The sequence below is a fragment of the Chaetodon auriga genome, chromosome 6 (assembly GCF_051107435.1).
Source record: "Chaetodon auriga isolate fChaAug3 chromosome 6, fChaAug3.hap1, whole genome shotgun sequence".
NCBI lineage: Eukaryota > Metazoa > Chordata > Actinopteri > Chaetodontiformes > Chaetodontidae > Chaetodon > Chaetodon auriga.
The window spans coordinates 26,493,160-26,516,071 of NC_135079.1; the positions used below are offsets into that span (position 1 = coordinate 26,493,160).

The 22,912-nt window shown below is 43.5% G+C and overlaps 1 protein-coding gene across 2 annotated transcripts; it reads left to right on the forward strand.

Moving 5' to 3' along the window:
• The first annotated feature begins 408 nt into the window (after positions 1–408).
• Positions 409–22,471, forward strand: elmo3 (engulfment and cell motility 3). Of its 2 annotated transcripts, XM_076733134.1 has the most exons (21): positions 409–550; positions 5,233–5,338; positions 10,425–10,465; positions 10,577–10,649; positions 12,286–12,336; positions 12,561–12,730; positions 13,119–13,218; positions 13,338–13,489; positions 13,925–14,003; positions 14,854–14,904; positions 15,055–15,177; positions 15,311–15,433; positions 15,556–15,660; positions 16,054–16,162; positions 16,295–16,431; positions 20,172–20,335; positions 21,243–21,355; positions 21,525–21,629; positions 21,800–21,879; positions 21,964–22,044; positions 22,192–22,471. In XM_076733134.1, exons 2-21 carry the CDS (start codon positions 5,261–5,263, stop codon positions 22,402–22,404), a joined length of 2,148 nt encoding a protein of 715 aa, XP_076589249.1. In that variant the 5' UTR covers positions 409–550; positions 5,233–5,260; the 3' UTR covers positions 22,405–22,471. The 2 variants fall into 2 exon arrangements, with proteins under 2 accessions (XP_076589249.1, XP_076589250.1); XM_076733135.1 differs by lacking the exons at positions 409–550; positions 5,233–5,338; positions 10,425–10,465; ... (10 more) ...; positions 16,054–16,162; positions 16,295–16,431 and adding an exon at positions 18,660–18,771.
• Positions 22,472–22,912: the final 441 nt, after the last annotated feature.

A 22,912-nucleotide genomic window follows, 5' to 3' on the forward strand; every position in this document is an offset into this window, starting at 1 on the left:
CTCAGGACAAGCATCAGCAGCATTTCCACAATTCTTATTCTTTTCCTTTCAAAGTAAAAGTGCTGTCTCGCTGGAAGAATACAATTATTGACGAGCTTAAAAGTAGCACATCGAAAGAGCTGAGGGGAAAATCTTAAGTGAATGCCTATGAATGGAATCAAATGCCATGAAATAAATAAACAGCGACAGTCTCTTTGTCACTGATATTATTTTCATGCCTAACCCGATATTAAAACACAGCGAACAGGAAGAGGTTTATTTTGAAGGTCTTGACCGGAAACTAATTGTCTAACTAGCTAGCTTTAGTCAAACAGTCGAGTGAACGACTCCAACCAACCCGGAACTTTTAAGCCAACTAATCATTCCTGAGAATTTATTGGAAGGAGTTCGGTCCTGTTTGTGAACAGTCCAGATGTTTCTGTGAGAACAGGCTCCTCTGTGGACTCAGTTTGGTCCTTCTCAGGGGAAAAGGGACAGTCGCAAATGTTTCTGGCTCCGACTGCGGCGGTTCCTGCCGGACAGTAGCCCTCGACTTGTCTTTTCAAACCAGGTAGGACGCAGTCAGGGAAAAAGCTCTGCAGCTGACTCACACTTCTTTCACAACCTTGTACTGTATGTTTGCACAAAACTCTGGCAGCACTCAGATCAGATTTAAAGAGGTAAGTTACTGACAGTTTAGGTGCTGTTTCACCTGAATTTGCATCTGTGCGTTTACTTGTAATTACAGCTTAAACCGTGAACAAGCAGCACATGACTTCAGTGAAGTAGCTTACACTGTTCAGCTACACTGAAGTTACATTAACATGTGTAAAACGGAACTTCATTATTGTAATAAATAGTTTACAGACTTGTTTACAATTCACATATGTATATCTTTCTTGTTAGAAAGTCAGAATCCACTAAATCCTAGAGGAAGCCTGAAGTGTGCCTTGTATTTTAGATATACTGTGTGCCTCTCTCTCTCTCTCTCTCTCTCTCTCTCTCTCACACACACACACACACACACACACACACACACACACACACTTCCACGGAACAGCGTCCAGGGGGTCTGAGACTCTCAGGGGGTCTGCAGGCTGACAAAAGGTCTGGGCGTCTGTGGGTTGAAGCTTAATGGAGCAAAGTGCTCATCACAGAATACAGACAGTGACAGCTGCTGAACACGGTGGACATTTTCATCTTTACACCTCTGTTGTTTTTTATTCACTCCCCTCTTTGTAGTGTGTGGTTTGCAGATGTGTGTGACAGAGGGCATTCTTTCATGAAGGGGAAACAATGGATTTGTTTACAGTACACTATAACATGTATGCCCAGATGTATTTTCCCTCTGCTGTAACTTCCCATTACTGACAATAACATGAAAACAATTCCAACTGGTTATCAATATGTAATTTATAAGTTTGAAATTGTTGCCACTGGATTTATTTAAGTTGATCATCTAATTGACCAGTTGTGTCAGCTAAACATCCCAATTGTCACATTAATGGGAAGTGAATGGAACTGACATTACATCATAGATAACCTTAAATAAACTGTGTAAATCATAAGTTAGAAGTGAGGTGGAGTCAGTGCACTGAGAATAGTACACTAAAACCTTCACTTCTGTTTAAGAGCAGACAGACACGTACAGAAGGTGCAGTTACTGCTTCCACTTAATTCAAGGGACATCACAAACAGGCACAGACACTCACACTAGGGTTGGTCGGTATGATGGAATATACTGTATTTACACACTGTCATTCACAGTGTCTGCAGTGTTACGCTGCTACAGCAAGTGGATGGCCATGTTGATGACACTGCACAGAGTGTAGCTGCTTCATACTCTTGTCTGACTGCCTGCATATCGTTTTTCACTCTTTCGTTAATATTGCAGGTATGTCCAAATATATGATGTACTGATATCAAACAGTCACCAGGGATGAGCCCCCCTCCTGTATGCTTTATCCAGGCCTGATGGACCTGATTCTGTGGACACTGTCTGGAGTTCATATGAGAAAAGGACTGTAGTGTTGCTGCAGTTTATTCAGGGCAGCAGCACAGTGTAGCATCCAGCTGCCTCGCAGTGTTATTGGTTCAGCAGGACTGTTGACCAGGTTCTCATGAGACAGTTGATGGCGATAATGCACCTCTGTTGTTCTCATTTGAAACCTTAAAGCTTCTGTTTTGTAAGACTGTTAGTTTTACTGCTTTGAGTCTTCTGTTTTTAAAGCAAGTGTTGTCTCATGTGAGACAGTTTTTGTTTGTATAGAAGTTCCAAATAAAAGAAGAAAACAATCAAACATGATGAAGTGTGGCACAGTGTGGGTACTTTAAACTATTTCTTAATTGAATTTACAGAACAGTTACTATACCCTGATATATTCCGTTACAGTCACATAAAATGACATATACGGGGATAGAAGACGTGGCCATACTGCCCGACCCTAACGGAGACACTCACTTCTGGTTAACCTCTATGGACAGAAGTGAAAACCTGCCCTCACGCTTCTGCCAAGTTCAGAAAGGGAAATATCGAATAGCTTCAACATTTCTCTGATCAGCGTCTTTTCTGTTGAGACTCGCCAGCTGAAGTGTGCAGCAAACTCAGGGATGGTTTGACAGTATTCACAAGTGCTGAACTCTGTTTGAAGAGGGTCTGTATGTAGCACACAGGCCTGTTCAGGCTGAGGAAATGTGACGGCCGCTGGAGGAAAAGTCACTTCAGTGAAATTATCTCACATGTTTTTGATATCTTCTTCAACAGGACATCATACCAGATTTAGAATAGTGTGTAATACGCTTGATGAGTCAGAATACAGGTTCCAACTCTTACTAAGCTTGTCTTGCTTCGCAGTTGAGGAAACGAGCTTCGTCTTGTTGTAACGAAGGGAATGTCAGTGCTGCATCCTGAGCTGTGAGCAGTGTTGGATGAGGCCTGAAGCATGCTGGGACAGGTCAAGATGAATGTAGACTAATAGTGCTTTGTCATCAGCTGTGGTTAACCCAAAGTCGTGGAAGTCTTCTGGACTTAACAGACTGTTTTAACTCTCTTTTCTGACTGATCTGACTTTGAGAATTGCGCTTCTAGACCAAACTCTCTGGAAATGCTTTGTTCATGAGTGTGACTGGCTACATTGTTAGTATTTCTTTCAGTGGAAGGTGTGTCTGGTGCAGATACACTCAGCTACAGTTTAGTCTGCAATTCAGGAAGCCCAAGCACATTTATATTTGACCACTTATGTGATTAGACGAGTGTCTTACAATACACTACAACACAGCAGGAAATAAATGGAACATTGATTGATATTAATAGTGCTGTGGTATGAGTCAAGAAATGATCTAGACTTTTGATTATAGTATTGATTATGGTATGATCACATTTGTATAAATCATCTGAAAGCACAAAAAGTGTTAGCATGATAACACTTCACTAATTAGTAGCATGCCATTAACCAACGTTTTGTGCAAATTAAAATGTCACTGCAGGTAAGTCATGAGGATTTATTATCTGCCAGCTATGAACGTCTACAAAAGTTTACGCCAATCCAAGTGGTGGACTGACCAATAGAATTAGCTTTCAAACGGCAAGTTTTAGTAATTATAAGCACACTGACTGTCAGGGTCAGAGTGGCACAGTTTGGCTTGTCAAACAGATCAAATAAATCCTGTCTTTCCCAGTGGAAGGCCCAGTGGTTCCAGTGTTCCTTTCACTATTAATACCCACCTGTGAGGAGTTGACAAAACAAAGCTACCTCTCCTCCTCTCCTCCTCTCCTTCGTTCCTTGTAGTGCAACCAAAGCAACAATTAGGGTTTCAGCTGATGGACACATGACCTCAGTTTCATATCCATCATCACACAGCTTAGACAGATGCTCATCTAAAAACCCACAGGTGGTTGTTGTTGCAAAAGCACGACATGTGGAGCTTGGGCTTGAATTTGCTGCCTCATAAGCTGCCCGAGAACAAACCTGCATTCCACCAAATCTCTTTAAGATTAAGGCTGCAAGCTCTTGTTGTTTATTGTTGGAGGGAAGTTGACCTTCAGCACCAACACTGATGTTACGTCCTTGCTGTCTGGCCCATGTAAATGATCTGATGTGACTGTGTTTGCATGCTATTGTAAGAAATGAGCAGGACTCCAGCCTTAGTCGATCGTGCTGTATGGTGGCTCTCCCCATTTTTCTTCTTTGCTTTGAAGGTGTTCTTTATCAGGAAAGACTCTGCCTCAGGCCAAGTGAGGTGAAAAGGCAGTGAAGGTGTGTGGTTGTTTTGACAGGGGTAATGCTTTGAAACCTGCCATAAACTGTGAGAGCTTTCTGTCTCAGATGGGAGTGATGGTATGTGAACTATCCAAGAGATTTAGCAGAGGGTGGGGGTTATTAATCACAGCGAACACAAGCAGACACAAGCTCGACCTCTTTTCTTTCACTGTGAGTGCACAGAAGAGTTTGGATCCAGCTGTGTTGTTTCCATGTGCTGAGAGTAAGGTAGAGATGGAGAGGGACAGAGAGGGACGGAGAGGGGGAGGAGGTGGAAGCGCAACAACAGCTTCTTCTGTATCCTCTGGGAATGCTGTCTGAAGACTGTGGAGGAAGTGTGTATGATCAGTGTGTCGGAAAGGGAAGAAGAAAGACTGAACAACCCGCAGTATGAGCACAGGCAGTATTTAGCCCTCTCAGCTTTATTCAGTGCACCATAAACGCCCAGTAAAAGAGGAACAGTGTCATACCGAATGCTTCATACTGAAAGTGATAGTTGATGAGTGTCTTGAGTCATTCATGGTACGACTGGGCTGGGCAGTTCTCCTTTCAGGCAGCTGTTAACTTTCACCGTATCGCGTTTTAATCTTAACTGTAAAAGCTCACCTTCAGTGTCTTGTCGACAGGGACAGGAGGAAATGTTCTACCTCCATCAGGGTTTACCTGGTGACCGAAACGCGTCTTCATTAAAGTTCTCTCTCCACTTGATCGTGGTTTAAAATCACTGATTATTGTTCAGTTTGACACAGCAACACAGCTTCTGTCCCTGCTGTCAAACGATGGACCTGAGCCGAATGATTCTCCAGTGCTTCCGAACCTTTCTAGTATAGACGAGGCCCACGTTTTTGCAGTTTTATGGTCAGATCAGTACTCACCAGTTTAGAGCTCGGATTTTTTGCCCAGCCACAACATTTCAGTGTAAAATTCAGTCTTAGGATTTGTAGTTCCACTGTACCTTGTTTTGACGCTTTCTTCTCTTTTTTATTACGAACAGATAGGGAGTGGAGTCTGGAGATGCCAACATGCCACAACAGAAGGACATAGTGAAGATAGCCATCCAGATGCCTGGGGCCTACCCCCAGCTCATACAACTGGACCAGGTAATGTGCACACACACATTCAAATATCCTCCATTTCAAATGACATGTGCTCTTAAGGTGGATGAATTAGGCCATTGTTACTCTGGTTGGTACTATTTGAAAATATGTCATCTTACTATCATTATACACACACACACACCCACACACACACACATATATATATATCTGCCTGTTGTGAGACTTTGCTCGCGCTGGCTGCTCTGACACTGAACCACTGCGTTTTCAGGCAGCATTTGCTCTCAGGCTGTTTCATTTGCTGACCCTGGTGCACCCAATGCTACAGTGACCGTGTCTCTAACCTTTAGAGGTATACTATGCAAGTTTTTGTGAAAAGCCGATGTGTAGACTAATATAAAAGTAGTCCCTCTCAGTCATTACTTGTGACCCACTGGAATTGTGTGGCAGTGTGTTTATCTGTGTCTGTTATGAATAATAGTGTGGAGGATAGGTTGGGACTTTCTAAAAAGGTAGCAACCAGGTGCCAGAATGCAAGCTGCACACATACAAGACGAAGCTACGAGAAGATGAGGCACAGGAGAGAGGAGAGGACAGAGGTGGAGATAGATGCAGCGTTGGCCTGCTTTCTGTTGCTGGTGCTTGGCTTGCGACAGTATCAACGTCTCCATTACAACAGATGTCACGCTCACACTGTAGTAGTGTGCAGTGTACGTACAGGTCGAGTGCTTCTTGTAGTGTTGAACCAGGGAAGAGGGTGTACAAACAGCAATCAGTTAACATCAAGCTGAAAATCATTTTACATTCTGTCACGCGCTTATTTGTGTGTGTAGATTTTTGTTTGCTGATCACGGTTGCTGCTGCTCAAGCTGCCACCTGACGTCTGAACACTGCCTGCCGAAATGAACCATCTAAATCTAACCGTAAATACTTTATTGGAAGTGGTTCAAAATCTGGGAAGCAGTGGTAACTGAGAGGCTCTATGAACCCGTCAGATTAAAGTGATGACTCTGGCTCTGTTCATCCACTGGCATACACTGCACACTGGGTGATATATATTTTTGCAGACAGATTGTAATTTAGTTCAGCAGCCTTTGGCATTTTTGGACGTACACACATTGAAATTCTATCATATGCAACCACATAGATACACATTCACATAAGGTTTTATATTGGAATAGCTGAGGCATCGACAAAAAGTAGAAAAAAGTTGGTCGAATTGGGTTCAAGGATGTTTTGATTTGAATGGTTCTTTTGCTTCACCCTCTCTTTGCCTCGCTCATACTTTTCTTTCAAATGTTTCTGTCATGAGAACAATAGAGACAAAATGTGTCTGTGCGTAGAAAAACATCAACACAAACGTTACAACTCAGATGCTGAGATAATTGCTGTTGCTGAAAACCGGAAGATGAGTGAAATTATATTGGTGCTATAAAATGTTTGAAAGGCTTGTGGTGTGTGTGCCTGCAGAAGTTGATTATCCCCACTTCCTTGTGTGGTTTGACAGAGCTTCTGCAGCACACAATATTTAAAGTTTCTTTACAAAGTCACTGCCAGTGTAACAAACGACATTGACTGATAGTTAGACCCTCAGGTCAGCTTTTCAACACTTTCTAAATGTTCTGTCTCCCTGCTGCCTCTTCCTTACCCAGCTCAGTGCTCATTCTTACATGGATAATAATTGTAAAATACTTCTGAATAAACTGTGTAAAATGTAAAAATGAAACATGTTGAAAAATAATTGAGAAATTATTTAAACTCAATTCATCCTAAATTGTTATTTTGACGTTCTAATTTTCATAATAACGGATAAGAGTTATTTTGACCACTGCTAGCTGAGTTAGCCCTTTAGCTAGCCAGTCAACTGACACTACAACATCATCAAAACAATTCTGAATTCAATTCATTTCAGTTCAGTTCAATTCAATTCAATCTGTATAGCGCCCAGTCACAACAGGAGTTGTCTCAGGACACTTTCCACACAGAGCTGGTACAGGCTGAGCTCTTTTATCTACACAGACCCAACAATTCCCTCATGAGCAGGCACTTGGCGACTGGCAAGAAAAAACTGGTCATGGTCACAAATTCAACTCGTCTGGCACGTATGTGTTCTGGACATTAAACTTGTCGAGTTAACCCTGGTATTTCTACTTAATTTGCATTGTTTACAATCTCATCTGGGGACCCTGAGCGTTTACACCAGGGTCAGATGGTGCTCCTTGACACAGTGGTGTTTCCCAGAGAGAGACCCAATGTTCCCTGCAAGCTGATGAGGAAGAGACTGGGTAACCATGCCAGGACTGACTCATCACCTCTCCCTCCAAAGGGAAGATCTGATCACACCCTGGTTCACCTTCTGCCTGTGTACAAACCATTTCATACACAGGCTGTCAGCTGGCATTCACAGAAAAAGATAGTCCAACAAGGCTGATGAGGCTTTGATGGACTGTTTTGATACAACTGTGTGGGAAGTGCTTTGTGATGCTCATGGGAAGGACATTGACAGTCTCACACACTGTATAACGGACTATATCAACGTCTGTGTGGAGAATGACATCCCCACCAGGACAGTACAGCGTTTTCCAGAAACAAACCCTGGATTACTCCTGACATAAAGGCTCTCTCCAAGGGAGAAAGAGGGTCTCTAGGTCAGCTAATATAGAGGAGCTGAAGAACGTGCAGAGGTGACTGAGGAGGAGGATCAGAGAGGGAAAAACAGGTATGGGGTAAAATGGAGGATTAGCTGGAGCAGAACAGTATCAATAAGGGGCATTAAAACCTCTCTGGCTACAAGAAACCAGACTCCCAGCCTGTGGAGGACCCAAAGAGGGTGAATGATCGGCACCTCTTCTTCAGTAGATTTCGTCTTCTGCACCTCCCCTGTCTATTCTTCCCTGCTGCAACCCCCATTGTCTACAGCCCCTGTGCACTATTTGTCCATCTCTTCTGCCTCGTGAGGCCATCAGTGGACCCACTACAGTTTGTCTACCTGCCTGGCACTGGGGTGGATGACACCGTCATCTGCCTCCTACATCAGGAATGGGAAACTGTTATCATGGGCCATTTCAGTTTTTTATAACTATCAGCAAATATGTTCACTTCCTTTTGTTTACTTTTCATGTCATATTCAGCATATTCAGATGTAGCAGCTTTTGTTCTTGCAGAGTAGGAAAATGCAGTGTTTCCTCTTTCCAGTTGCACTTCTCACAGCTTTAATTTGGATGCAAATGATTTCACATCTGAAAGCAGAGAGCTGAGAAGCTGCTGGAGCTTGAGGTTCAGTTCTGAGTCCTTTGTAATGTCCACCATGAAGGCCAAATCACACAGACACCTGCTATCACTGACGTCCATGACTGTTTTTCCAGCTCTGCAGCAGCAACAAGGCGCTCCTTCACAAACTCTCCTTTTGAACAAGATTTCAGTTTCTTAGCTATTCGTTCACCTTCCACAAAAATTGTCTGCATAACACTGTCTCTGTCAGAATGCAGTTTTGTTGGACACAAACATTAACTTTATCCAAGTACATTTGTCCTTGCAACTCTGTAATGACACTCAAGATTTCTGTATTCGTGAATTGCCTGGCAGGCCGGAATCGGCTGGAGGTTCCCACCCTCGTCTTACATAGATCCCTCTCTCACCTGCAAAAGGCTGGGAGCACTGTGAGAATCATGTTTTTTTGATTTCTCTAATCCATCAATATCATAAATCCCATGCTTCTGAGGGTCAAGTTGTAGTGCAAAGGGTGCAGTGTCACCGCAGAGCGTGGATCATGGACTGCCTCACCAACCGACCACAGTATGTGAGGATACAGGACTGTGAGTGCGACATGGTTCTCTGCAGCACAGGGGCTCCATTCCTCTTCACCCTCCACACTTCAGTTTTCATTTCTGCAGTGAAAGGAGGATCATGGCTTAACTATCCTGATAGAAAACATACCCCACCCATGCTGGACAGTCTGACAGCACCGGGCTGCCTCACTTGCAGTGTGTGAAGGGGAGATACCGCAGGTCCATCCTTCCTGTTGCTGTCAGACTTTACAATCAACCCTGCTGCGAGTCGACCATACAAACCCAAACCGACAATTTATGCATGTGTATGTGTAGTACAGTGCTTTCTTGACTGTGCACTATCAATATTTCTCATGTGAAATGTTAATTTTAAATTCAACCCTTGTCTGTTTTCCTTATTGTATTGTTTATATATTTTCTCATTCCTTGCTTTTTTCTTTTTACCACTGCACCATCCCCTCTGCTGCTGTAACACTGCAAATTCCCCTGCTGTGAGATTAATAAAGGATTATCTTATCATATCTTATGTGATTAAGGGAAAGTTTTCCATGTCTGTCTTATAAACCTTGAGGAGCTCCACATGAGTTTAAACTGTATTCCAGACAGCAGGGGTGTATGCCTATATACATATTGAACACCCCTTGAGAAGGTTTGACTAAGAGAGTGGATTTAACTGGATTTAATCAGATTGAAGCCCTGATACCTTAACCAGCCATTTTCAAGACTTTTTGTTGTAATCATCCGTACAGCAGCACAACAGCATTGAGCCTTCAGGGGTGTTGATTTGGATGTGAATGCCCATGCTCTGCTCAAAATATGTTTATTTCAGATCACAACCAATCCAAGCCCAGTTGCCTCCACTAAACACATCTGATTGGTCGACCTTCTTGACTGCCACTAATAACAGAGCAGCCACTGGGTCTACCACAGAACCCGAAGACATTTTGATTGGTTGACCACCAGGCTGACCACTAATAGCAGGATAGCTGAGAGTCAGACATGGAAGTAGTCTGGCTTCTATTTATGTACAAAGAAGGCTCTTGGCACTGATGGTAACATTGTCCAGAAAGCGTTGGGGAGCTCTAGGATTTCCTCTTCTCAGCAAACAAAGTTTGCAGCCAGCAGGAATAGCTGTGGTACCGTGATCCCATAACAGCATGTTATTACTGAAGCATGTGTACAGCTCCCTGACAGAGAAAATACTTTGATAGTAGAGTCTGCTAAGTCCTGTTGATATAACACACATGTATGCAGCAGGTGTGTGTTTTGTATAATGTGTGTGTATATATATTTGTGTGTATATGGATCTGGCTTACATGCTGTTTTGCTTTGTCTCTGTGCAGAAAAAGCCCCTGTCTGCTGTAATAAAGGAGGTGTGTGATGGGTAAGTCAATGATAATGGACTGCCTCTATGTCGTCTATTTTTGGAATGTTTGACATCGTTTAACTGTATGTATTACCGTGATAGTTAATATCAGTTTGTATGTGTGTGTAGCTGGAATCTCCCAGGCCCTGACAACTACGCTCTGCAGTATGCTGATGGAGTACAGACGTACATCACCGAATCAGTGAGTCACACCTAAGAACAAGTCAAAATAAGTACTTATCTCGAACAGGGAATCGGTCCGGTCAATGTCTGAGCGCGGTTTGAAGACACTGAGCAACAGACCTGAGTCAGCCATTGAGATGTTTCTATGTTTAGGACAAGAATGTAGTAAATCTCTACTTGAGATATAAAAGTGCAGCAATGAATTGGTGAATCACAGCATTGTCGGCAGTTTGGGACCTCTGTCTGCTTTTGTGAGTATTTTCCTTGAGTCAATCAGTACATGAAATTTCTTATTATAAGATGAAACCCAGGTCACGTTATGTCATTACTGCTCTTTAGAATGAGTGTGAGACAGACTGAAAAATCAAAGTATAAGGAGACAGAAAGAAAAAAAGAGAGGCAGCTGGAACTACACTCAGCTTGTTGGTGTTGAGTGACCTTATGAAAAGGTTGCTACTGAAGGCCCTCCCCCTCTTTGGGCTGAAGACAGGTCTGCAAAAGTCATTACAGATCCATCAGTTATGCAGAGAAAGACGCTTTATTTATTGTAATAAATAACTGCTGTCATGAGTTGGCGGCTGTTTAGAGTGTGAAACACTCAGCAGGCTGTTACCTTTAGCACTGTAACAGTTGGTACACAGATGCTAATTTTCAGACTTTGAAGTGAGTGAGTGTGTAGTTGAATGCAGATGTTTCAGTTTAACAGCAGCTTCTTGATGAGCTGACTTGGCTTGATTGCATGCGGTGTAATAATTTGGTTATTTCCTGCTTTCAACAGTAATCTGAGTTCCGAAATATCCCTGAAAACATGTTCTCTCTCGATACTGATTCTGATTCCTCAACTCAGTGTTTCAGTATGATTTGACACCAGTGCTGACTCTCAAATGTTGTCAGATCAGTAACGAGACATTGTGGATTCACATATACGTACAGCTCAAATGAGCTTGTCTTATGTGTGACTTGTATGCCAGTCTGAGACGTTGGCCTCTGTCTTTTTCAAAGTGGACCAAAGTTCAAATGTGAGTGCTGTCTTGGGCAGCAAATATTCTAACTTTTGCCATTTTGGTGACCAGAAGTTCAAGTTCACCAACAAAGATGTGAATCCATTTTGAATGTATCCACTGGTCACGTATATGTACTTTCAAATACATCTGCAGGCACCCCTCACCCCCTTTATGAGCACAAAACATTTTGCCAGTGGCCTGAGAGGAGAGTCCAGGGCAGCTGCTCCTCAGAGACAACTCCTCTTGGCCAGGAGCTGCAGAGCTTGTTACCTTTCTGCAGCCCACACACAAAACAACAGTTTTACCCTATAAATGTTCCAAGATAGACTCAACCACTAAATATTTATGCCATCAAACACTCCCGTCTCTCTCGTTTATAAGTAGACTGGCAGCACTAACTACTAGCCATAGCCTTTATAGCAGTTTATGGATGAATGTGTTTGTCCAAATGTGAGTTTGTGTGAGGGTCACTGTGCTGTTTATGTGTCTTTGTGTAGGTCTTTGTACCTTTTATATAAAAACTGTGTGTGTATGTGTGTGTGTGTGTGTGTGTGTGTGTGTTCACTCTATATGTTAGTGTGTTTTACTTCCAACAGTTTTGAAATACCTTTCCTTTGTGTTCATTTGTGTCTATTTGTTTGTGTGTTGTAGAATCGTCTGGACATTAAGAACGGCTGCATTCTGCGTCTGACCAAGGCACCCGTGAGTCTGCATCAGCCAGCTACGCTGCCCCTTCACCTCCCTACTCTCACATTTTCCCATCCTCTGTCTCTCACTCTGTCACTGACTCATCACTTTTTCATTTACAGTTACAAGTAGCTTGGTTTCAAAGAAATGTAATATAATGAGAAAATGAGCAACTTGTTGAGTCTGGTGTGTGTGAACATACTTCTAGTTGTGTGTTTTGTTGATGCTGGTTGACACAGGGCCGCTGTGCAGAAGACTTGTACAAAGGCATCCAGAGTGCGGATGCGGGTGTGCGCTGTGATTCGCTGAAGGAGCTGGCGGGCGTTTCCACAGACGTGACCTTCGCTCAGGAGTTTATCAGTCGAGATGGACACCTCTTGTTGGTCAAGATAGTAGAGGACTCTAATGAGTTAGTACTGTTTGTGTGTGTCTGTGCTTGCTCATTTTCCTTCCCTGGCATGGAATACTGTTCCTCAGACAGATGTCAGTTGCACTGGAGGGTCAAGTGGATCTCACATGTAGCAGCATAGCAGCAGTTTATTTATTCTGAGCGGCTTACATGATCAGAGATAACTGATCAACTTCCCTGTCACGTGTATGGGTAATACAGTGAGCTAAATCTGTCCTGTGTTACAGGATGAAAATGTTTTAGACTGGATTAGTATAAATATTTACACTTCAAAGCAGTAACCAAATTACTGAAAGAATTCCGTACGAGCAGTCCATCTGAATGCTGTTTGTCAGTGTGTATGTGTATGTGTGTATATGCATAACATATTTCTGTGTGTGTCATTCAGGAGTAATGTGATCATGACCCACACACTGACAGCCTTCATGGAACTGATGGATCATGGGATAGTTTCCTGGGAGAACCTCTCATCTGTCTTCATTAAGAAGGTTCTGTATCTGCTGTTCTCTGCCTGTCTGTCAGTTTGTCTGTGGGTTTTTATTTTTTAGTCCTGTTTATGACTCCCACCTCCTTTCTCTCTTTCTCTTCCTTCTTCCTCTCCTTCCAGATTGCCAGCTTTGTCAACGCTAAGCCGACTGATGCATCAATACAGCAGGTGTCCTTGGACATCCTGGAGAGCATGGTGCTGAGCAGCCACAGCCTCTTCCTGCAGGTCAAACAGGAAGTCACGATGGAGAGGCTCATCGCTCACCTCCAGGTGTAAGTAACAGATAGACTCATGCATTTGTTGAATACCCCAAGTGTGTGTTGCCACATTTGTTTGAAGAATATATTTTTCTTCAAATGTGTTCTTTTTTAAAACATAAATTTAACTAATGTGAAAATTGAGATGACGGAGAGGATGATCTACTCATGTTCAGTGAAAGAGAAAGCCAAAACAAACCCTGACAGAGTGATATCTCTGTGGGCAGGTAGGCTGAGGAGGATAAGTCACCGCATTGTCTCTGTAACAGGAAGTATTTAAACCACTAGTGCCGACAATACCAGAATGTCCCAGCTAGACATAATCTATTGATTTGACAAATGAAACATCCTTAAATGTCAGCCTCCTGTCCTTCCTGAATGTGCCGCTGTGGAACTTTTAAATAGTGTGTTTGTCTCACACTTGTCTTTGTCCTCTCTGACCTGCTTCAGGACGAACCAGCAGATACAGACTAAAGCCATGGCTCTACTTATGGCACTACTACAAACAGCCGGGGACGCAGACAGACAGGTGCTGCTGCTGACAGTTTCTCACTTTGTAACACACTTTTCATCTTCCTCTTTTTGAAGCTATTCAAACATCTAAGAATGCAGACAAGTATGTGTTTAGTTTGTTTCAGGGCCCTCCTGTCTGTTTCTTCCAGACAGAGGTGCCTGCAGCTGTAAATGGGTATGCGTCATGCATACTTAAGCTTAGCCAATGTTTTTCTTCTTCAGTTATCTTCACTGCAGTGCATTCATGCACTGATGGGAGCTGAGGCTGGTGTGCATGTGACTTGGGGTGGAGGGTGGTCATTTGGACCAGCAGGCCATTATTGTAGATGGGAGTCAGAATCCTGCAGGCGCCACTTCTTACAGACAGCTGGAAATGACCCATCTGTCTCACTTTGTCTGCTCATCTCAGCTTTTCTGCAGACAGTTGAGGCTTTCTCTCCCTCTGTTCTGCTCCTGCTCCTCTCTCATTGTACGGACACAGTTCCTTCATTCAGTCCTCCGCCTCCTTTCTCTCAGGCTCTCTTTGTTACTCACACACACACACACACACACACACACACACACACACACACACACACACACACACGCTCTGTCACTTTTACAGTAGGTCAACAAACCCACCCTTCTTATCAGCAAATGAGTCCTGAACAAAAGGAGGTGGGGTTAGAGATCCATGTACCAGCAAGCGATGGCTTCGTCACAGTGGTCAAAGTCTCACACAGTAACACTCCAAGCCAGCACTCAGTGCACTGATCAGTTAGTGGCACTATATCACCACCCCATGTTAGAAACATGTCTTTGCACCACAGTGACGCATTCTGCTTGCACTCACTTTGTTCTCTTGTTTCTTGTCTTCTGTTTTCCAGGATATGTTTGCGTTCCTGAATAAGAAGAATCTCCGTCAGTACATTTATAAAGTAAGTGATCTTTACTGACCTTATTAACATTTACATTTCACATCATTTGCTCTGACTCAGTGATGATATGATGAATGAAGACCTCACTGTTACAGAGGAATAGAAGTAAATACTCTGGCCTATTAAAGAAAACTGTGTGTTTTGTTGCAGAACATCATCCACAGTTCTGGCTCAGTCCAGGACGAGATGGCTCACTACCTCTATGTCCTACAATCAGTTACCTTGAATCACCTGGAGCCTCGCATGAGGACGCCTCTGGACTGTTACAGCCAGGTGAACAATAACACGATGAGGCAGACAGACTCTGCTGCTGAACACTTTTCTGATTTCCTTCCTTTTTACAATTTAGGTGTTTAATTAATCATTTGTATATCTACTTTATCTGCTTCTTCTTCTGTCACTCCAGGAGCAGAGAGACATCCTTCATGGTTTGCGTCAGGCAGCGTTTGAGACGGAAAGTGAGAACAGTCTGAGCCACGAGAGACGACGCTCGCTCTGCGCCAAAGAGTTCAAGAAGCTAGGCTTCTCGGTAAGCGACTGCAGTCAAAAGTTATTCTGTTCACTATCATCTCTGTTAGAAATACTCCTTTCTGTTGTACGTTTATCTTCATATTGCTGTGGTTCATGTTGTCTTTGGTCATTTCCTTTCAGAACAATAGTAACCCTGGTCAGGACTTGGTGCGAACGCCTCCTGGTCTTCTGGCTTTGGACACCATGTTTTATTTTGCTGTCCGCTATCCTGATGCCTACAGCAGGGTGAGCGTGATTTATCTGCTGTTCAGTCTGAAGAGTTCTCCCTTTAAAGTCATATTAATGGCACCGTAAAATGTTTCTTTTGACTTTGACAATATCATAGCGAGCATCTTGTCAACGTGCTTCAGCAGTACGTCATTAACATGAACTGTCCCATATTTATAGAAAAATAACTACATGAAGATACATTCTGATCATCTGATCTGGTATTCATGTAGCTTATACATCTATGTCTAATACATGAAAAAAAGGACACATGTAAAGTAACTGTTGCAGAACTGAATAATTTCATGTTCTATTTTTCTGTGTAAACTCTATGACCGAGGCTTCACTTGATCATCCTCAGTTGAAGTTGTACTGTTCACAGTACGTTGTCGAATTGTTTCCCTCTCCCAGTTTGTCCTGGAGAACAGCAGTAGGGAAGACAAACATGAGTGTCCATTTGCCAGGAGCAGCATCCAGCTCACACTCATCCTGTGTGAAATCCTTCGTATCGGAGAGCCCCGTAAGTTGACCTCCAGTCTATTAAGTACCATCCCTCTGTCTGTACCCGCTAATCAAGCCGAGTCTAAAACTGCTAATGCTGCATTGTGTTGCTTTTGTCCTCCATCTTCTCCATCCCTTTCTCTGTTAACAGCCTCAGAGACAGGATCTGACTACCACCCCATCTTCTTCAGTCAGGATCGGTTGATGGAGGAGCTTTTCTGTGTCTGCATTCAGCTGCTCAACAAGACCTGGAAAGAGATGAGAGCCACACAGGAGGACTTTGACAAGGTGCAATAGCATGGCATAGCATGGCATGGCATGCCTGTCATCAAAGGCCTAGCAAGAGCTATTGTGCCATGCAGGAGGACTTTGATGAATCCAGCTTTCTTTTCACTTTAAAGGAATAGTTCAACCTTTTTAGAAAATGCGTTCGTTTGGTTTCTTGAGTTTGATGAGTAGCTCAATACAACTCTCACACCTGTACCATAAATATGCTGCTTGAGCCAGCAGCTCTGTGACCTTTGGACAGAGCCAGGCTAGGCACTTCCCTGTTTCCAGTCTTTGTGCTAGGCTAAGCTACCTGAGTGCTCTAGCGTCATATTTTAACATGCAAACATTAGAGTGGCATTAAACACCTCATTTTACTCACAGTAAGAAAGCAAAAAAAAAGCATATTTCCTAAAAATGACAAACTGTTTCTTAAAGGAGTACGTGTAAATGTTAGGTATCATGAGATAGGCACAACTAAGGAAAATGATTAAAAGATCCAGAGTTGCACTTTTAGACCCCACCACCATCTCAACTCCTGTATATGTATGGGCACATTTCAGTTCATGCTGTCAGTGCTCTGAAAGGGTTGACTACATCCCAGTTGTACTGCAGCAGTGTCCCGATATCTGTTCTATTGTCCACTCAGGAAAATCTAGTAAACACCCTGCAGGAGGAATACTGTGTTAAAAGCCAAATGACTCAATGCTTTAAGTGTGTCTAGTTAGGATTTTTTTTTTCCTTGTGACAAGACAACCATTGCATCAAGGTCTTTCCAGAGATGGGAAAGACTATGGCTTTACTAAGGGAATGATTTTCTGCCCTGTAGTTTCCACGGTCACTGGTCTAGCATGGGTCAATGGTGCGGTGATTGCTGCTGTGTTTGTGTAGAAAGATGACGCAGGGTATTTCAGATCCAAGCTTAGCATGGCAAGCACAGGCCTGTTTACAGCACATCTTACAAACAGATCCTGTGACAAAGCAACACTTTGCTTCCCGTTGAGTACTTGGATTCATATGTATAAAAGCTGAGCCTCAGCAGCCCTGAGTGAAATTTCTCTCATTTTTCATGCACCTTTGCTGGTGTTTAAACATTTAACAAGAGAAATCAAGCTCAACCAGAGTTTTGTTAATGAACTGTGAAGGTCTTCAAATAAATCAAAGTTTAGCTAAAGGACAAGCTCCTCTAGACATACACAGTTTATCTTAAAGGAGATAAAGGAGGCTTTTAAAAAGTTTTTGTGGTGAAAATGTGGAAGTTTGTACTTTTGTGAATTTGTAAAGGTTCATTCTTATGCTAACCATCCGCGACCCCCACAGATAGAGCTGACCCTGCATTCAGGAAAACAGAGCGACCGTGCAACCACAATGTTGGATTTGTACTCTGGTAATAGGTTGAGCCAAGCCTTTAGCAGTGTGGTCTTGTCTGGGAGAAATTATTAAGAATCAAGCTGTCCTGAAAAGCAGAGAGGTAGAGCATCTGTCCTGAGCCTCATTTCCACATCACACGACAAAGTGCTCTCCTGACAGTCATAAAACTCAGTGACCTTTTGACCTCTCAGGATAGGACCAGTGTCCTGAGTGCCAGGCCAGCCGACCAGCCTTTTGTTCCCCCCCACGGCCCCCTACCCAGGGTGCTTTGGGGCAAGGACAAAGGGGCATTAGGTGGACAAAGAGAAGCGTGGTGGGCGGCAGAAACAGAGGGAGAAGGAAACGACAAAAACAAAGCGCTCGGGGCACGAGCAGTAATTACATAATAACAAAGGGAACCTAAAATCTCTGGAAACAATACGAGAGGGAGAAAATGAAAAGGCTGGACGGGCGAGAACGGTGAGGAAGGGAACCCAGAGGAAAAAAGGATTCGCGATATCACAAATTTAGGTTTTCTCTTGAAATCAAAGTATGTGTGAGACTACTTCACAAACACACACACTCCTTCCATCCAATCATGTGAATGTATTTGTGGCCCCATTCACCCCCCGTGATAACGGTCATCCTCCACAAGCGCACACACACAGGACGCATTTAGCATACATGCACATGCAGCAGGGTTTTAGGGAACAGGGACAGCTGCCAGTCATTGCTCCTATTGGCCAGTTCAGCTAAATAACAGCAGGGCTGGACAGGGGTGGGGTAGGGGGTGGGTGGGGTTGCATGTGTGTGTGGGAGTCAGTGTCTGTTTACAAAACACCCACAGACCTACACCTCTGCTGTCATGTAGGTGATCTCTGTCTCTCTCTCTCCCTCACGTTCACCTCTCTTCATCCCGTCACTTTTCTCTGGTTGTTGTCAACGAGTGGAATTCAAGGTTGGGATTGAAATATTTGTCCAAGTAGTCAGCTTGAAGGAAGAAAGATGGAGGTAAGGTCAGCTTTAGTATTATTTCTTGGTTGGAATGTTAATAGTTCAGTAGTTTGATATTTGTTTGTTGCTGATTAGCTTAAGTTGATATCAAATGACAAAAAGTGGATTTTTCAGCAATACTCCTAAAAAAGGTGACACAACGACATGATCGACATGATTTATAGAGGGTTAAGATGACATAACAGGATGAAGTGGCGGTCTGACGCCTGTGTCGTGAAAGTCTCTGGACAGTGAGGTTATTTTGGCTTGGGGAGCTTGAGCAGGTGTGAAACCCGCGGCTTGTTTTGTGTCCCTGCATGTTCACACAATCTGGAATGACAGTCTGGATTTCAGTGGATTTCACCTCCACTGCAGCCAGACAGTTAGACTCCCTTCTCACTGATTGTTCATAGTCAAGTCATATTAGGTGTTAGAAGAATGATCTAGGGCAGCAGAGTGTGTGTCAGAGAAACAAGAGCAGGCCATATAGTGCTGGAGTTGGCTTTGGGCTTGTAGCACCATGGATTTTTCTATAGATTTTCCTCTATTTACAACTGAGGCACACACAGTATACTGAAGGGAGCTATAGATTTTACACACATGGAAGTGACCCGTTTGATCAACTGCCCTGAGCTTGTTTCAGGGTAGCCGGGGTCACCCCCTGTCCCTCTTTGTGAGCTTCAGTTTAACAAGTCATGCAGAATACACACACATGCACACACACAATTATAGCAAGCGCTGAGTTAGTGCTGCAGCAGTTCAATCTGGACGGATTTGTTCACAAACTAGCTTTTAAGTTAAATGTCTGTTTGATTTTTCTTAACAACCATCAATAGGGATGAATCCCATAAGTGCTCAGTGAAATAACCGGCCAGTTTGTCATCATTGATTGTACTAATTTAGCACAGTTGGTGTTAGGGAGCTGGGTGGATGTCACAGATAATGGGTTGGTGAAGAGTACACTGTGTGGGTCAGCGAGGAGGGGAGGAAGGTACAAGCTTATGTGGTTTAACAGTGTGGACCTGGAGGGAGTTAAGTTTAAACTGATCATAGAAGTAGGCAGGAAAACACATGAATGGATGCAAATGTGAGCATGATGTTCATGGGAGCAGTATTTGGAAGACATTATGTTGGACTTTTTAACATCTCTGTCTGTGTCTTTCTCTGCTGCTTGGATAAATGAAACTTGTATATGATGTGATGTGTAACACAAGAGCTGCTCACTAAAAAGAGATGAGACAATAAAATAGAAGAGAAATGGTGTCTGAATTTATACATGGCTCCTTTCTGTTGCTGAGTGCAATTTAATGCCATAACTTCACTCATAATGTGAAGTTGAAGTGTTAGTATGGGAGAGCTGTGTATGTGAATACAAGTCAACCAGACTAAAGTGTCTGTGTCCATGTCTCCATCCCCAGGTGATGCAGGTGGTGAGGGAGCAGATCACCAGGACTCTGTCCAGTAAGCCGACCTCCCTGGAGCTCTTCAAGAACAAAGTTAATGCTCTCAACTACAGCGAGATCCTCAAACTGCGGCAGACAGAGCGGCTGCACCAAGAGGAGACTCTTGCTCCGCCCGTACTGTGAGTAGCGTGATGCTGCAGCTTACATGTGCACCCTCTTATTGCAATATTGGAGTCCTTCGATTCAGTTCCATGGCAGAAGGTGTCCCTCTCTACAGCCTATAGATTCATACTGAGTCTTCAAAATCAGTACTTGAGGCATGGCATAGAAAATCCGATCACTTCAAAGAATGATCTCCAGACAACAAAACATTCTTGGTACTAACTGTTTTGTGGTGGAAATGTGGAAATACCAGATGAGTAGTTGGAATGGATGTTTCTGCTGTGTAGAAGTGAGCTCCTGTACATCTCGCTTTCATTGGCCTTGTGATGGGCACGTGGTTCAGGGGTTGGTTATTCATGTGGATGGTTGGTTGTTTCAGTTTCTTACAGCAGCTTTTTTTGGCACCATGTTCCAACAGAAAAATCACTAACTAACAGGTTGAGATTCTTGTCATTGACGTTTTAAAATGTGAAAAAAGAGAAGCCACAGCGTGTCCGTAGCACAGCCTGATCAGCTGCTCTATTGATGACTGCAGATAGTTTCCACCCCTATGGAACCAGCTGACAAGCTCAGCAGCCATACTGTCGTTCATGATGCTGCTGTTTGTCACTAAACACTGAGTGTAGCAGTGTGTTGCTGCCACATTAAGGGGTCGTCTATGCAGGTTGAGGTTATTGTCTGCCACCCGCACTGTGAATCCTCATTGACTTTCCACCACATTAATGATAAAGACAAAGCTGTATTATGAATGTTGGTCATTGTCCTGGCAACAGTGACTTGTTTTATTTTGCCTTTTATGTCTTGTTTTCAGTTTTTTTATGTCTTTACTTCTTGGTTGTGAGTTTACAGCCATGTCTGCAAAACAAGGGTGATGCTGTGACCGTGTGAAGAAACATTTTGTTGAGTGTGTGTTTCTGTTTTCAGCGAGCTCAAAGAGCGCCTGAAGCCAGAGCTGCTCGAGTTGATCCGCCAGCAGAGGCTCAACAGGCTGTGTCAAGGAACAATGTTCAGGAAGATCAGCAGCCGACGCAGACAGGGTGAAACAGCACGTACACACACACACACACACACACACACACACACACACACACACACACACACACACACACACACTCACACACACACACACACACACTCACACACTCACACACTCTTAAAAACAGCAGACTGCGTCTTGTTTGGCTTAACTCTGTCTGATTTTCTCAGATAAACTCTGGTACTGCCGCTTGTCGCCCAATCACAAGATGCTTCACTACGGCGATGTGGAGGAGGACACGGACAATCCACCAATCGAAACACTGCAAGAGAAGAGTGAGTTGATGCTGGGCAGAGTCACTGGAAATGGAAAGATTTACAGCTTGTCTGTATTTTTTTGTAAAAATTGCTCATGAAAATGAGTCGGAGCTGTGTTTTCTTTGTTTGAATGAAATGAACTTTATCTCCTCTGTTCGTTACTCCTCATTATCCTTCCCCTCCCTCAGTTCCAGTAGCAGATATCAAAGGCTTGCTGACGGGAAAAGACTGCCCTCACATGAAGGAGAACAAAGGCAAACAGAACAAGGTCAGCAGCACTCTGTGTCTTCTGTTCATGTGCTCATGTTCACCTGCTGATTGACAGCTCACTGCGTTTGTATATGTGCTTCAGGAGGTGCTGGACCTGGCATTTAGCATCACGTATGATGTAGAAGAGTACAGCCTGAACTTCATCGCCCCCTCCAGAACTGATGTGAGTCTTGCATTGAACTTGTCCCCAACCCGTTCCAGTTTTCCTCTTCACATTTTCTTCTTCATCATACTTTCTTCTTCTCTGTGTGTATTAGAACGAACAGTGAGAATGTAAACTGTGCTGACAAGCTTCCTCTCTCTCTGTCAGTTTTGCCTGTGGACAGATGGATTGAGTGTTCTCCTGGGCCGGGAGATGAGTAGTGAGTCCATGCGCAGCGAGCTGGAGATCCTCCTCTCTATGGAGATTAAGCTCCGCCTCCTGGACCTTGAGAATGTTCCCATCCCTGACAGTGCGCCAGTCATCCCTAAACCACCGAGCAACTACAACTTCTGCTACGACTTCAGCCAGACTGAGCAGTAGAGTGTGTGGATTGACTGGAGCACAACTAGGATGCGTGAATGTGTAAATATGTGTGTGTGTGTGTGTGTGTGTGTGTGTGTGTGTGTGTGTGTGTGTGTGTGTGTCTGAAAAACGAGGCGTGTGTGGTGAGAGCTGACCTGCGCATCCATGCACTTATCCTTATAATGCAAATGTATAACCCTGACATTAGATTCTTCTTCTGTGGTCTTCGACATCCAAGTGAAACCATGAAGAGGAGAAATTAACCTGCAAAATGGACCAGTGTGGAAGATTTAGGCAGATGCGTTGGCAGAATATGGCAGAAATGGAATATTTTATTAACAAGTTTGTTTTCATGAGTGTATCATCACGTGAAAATAATAATCATTGTGTTTTTGTGACCTTAGATTGAGCTCTTTATATCTACAGAGAGTGGGTCCTCTTCCTCAGAGTCCGCCATGTTTCTGCAGTAGCCCTGTACAGGCAAACCAAACACTGGCTCCACAGAGGGCCTTTTGTGTTTTTAGTA

What these genes read in the sequence shown, in the direction of transcription:
- elmo3 (XM_076733134.1), top strand. Translation starts at nt 5,261, where the DNA reads ATGCCACAACAGAAGGACATAGTGAAGATAGCCATCCAGATGCCTGGG. An exon ending in TGCGTCTGACCAAGGCACCC is followed by an intron (nt 12,337 to 12,560) that starts GTGAGTCTGCAT and finishes TGGTTGACACAG; the next exon opens with GGCCGCTGTGCAGAAGACTT. An exon ending in ACTCTTGCTCCGCCCGTACT is followed by an intron (nt 20,336 to 21,242) that starts GTGAGTAGCGTG and finishes TTCTGTTTTCAG; the next exon opens with CGAGCTCAAAGAGCGCCTGA.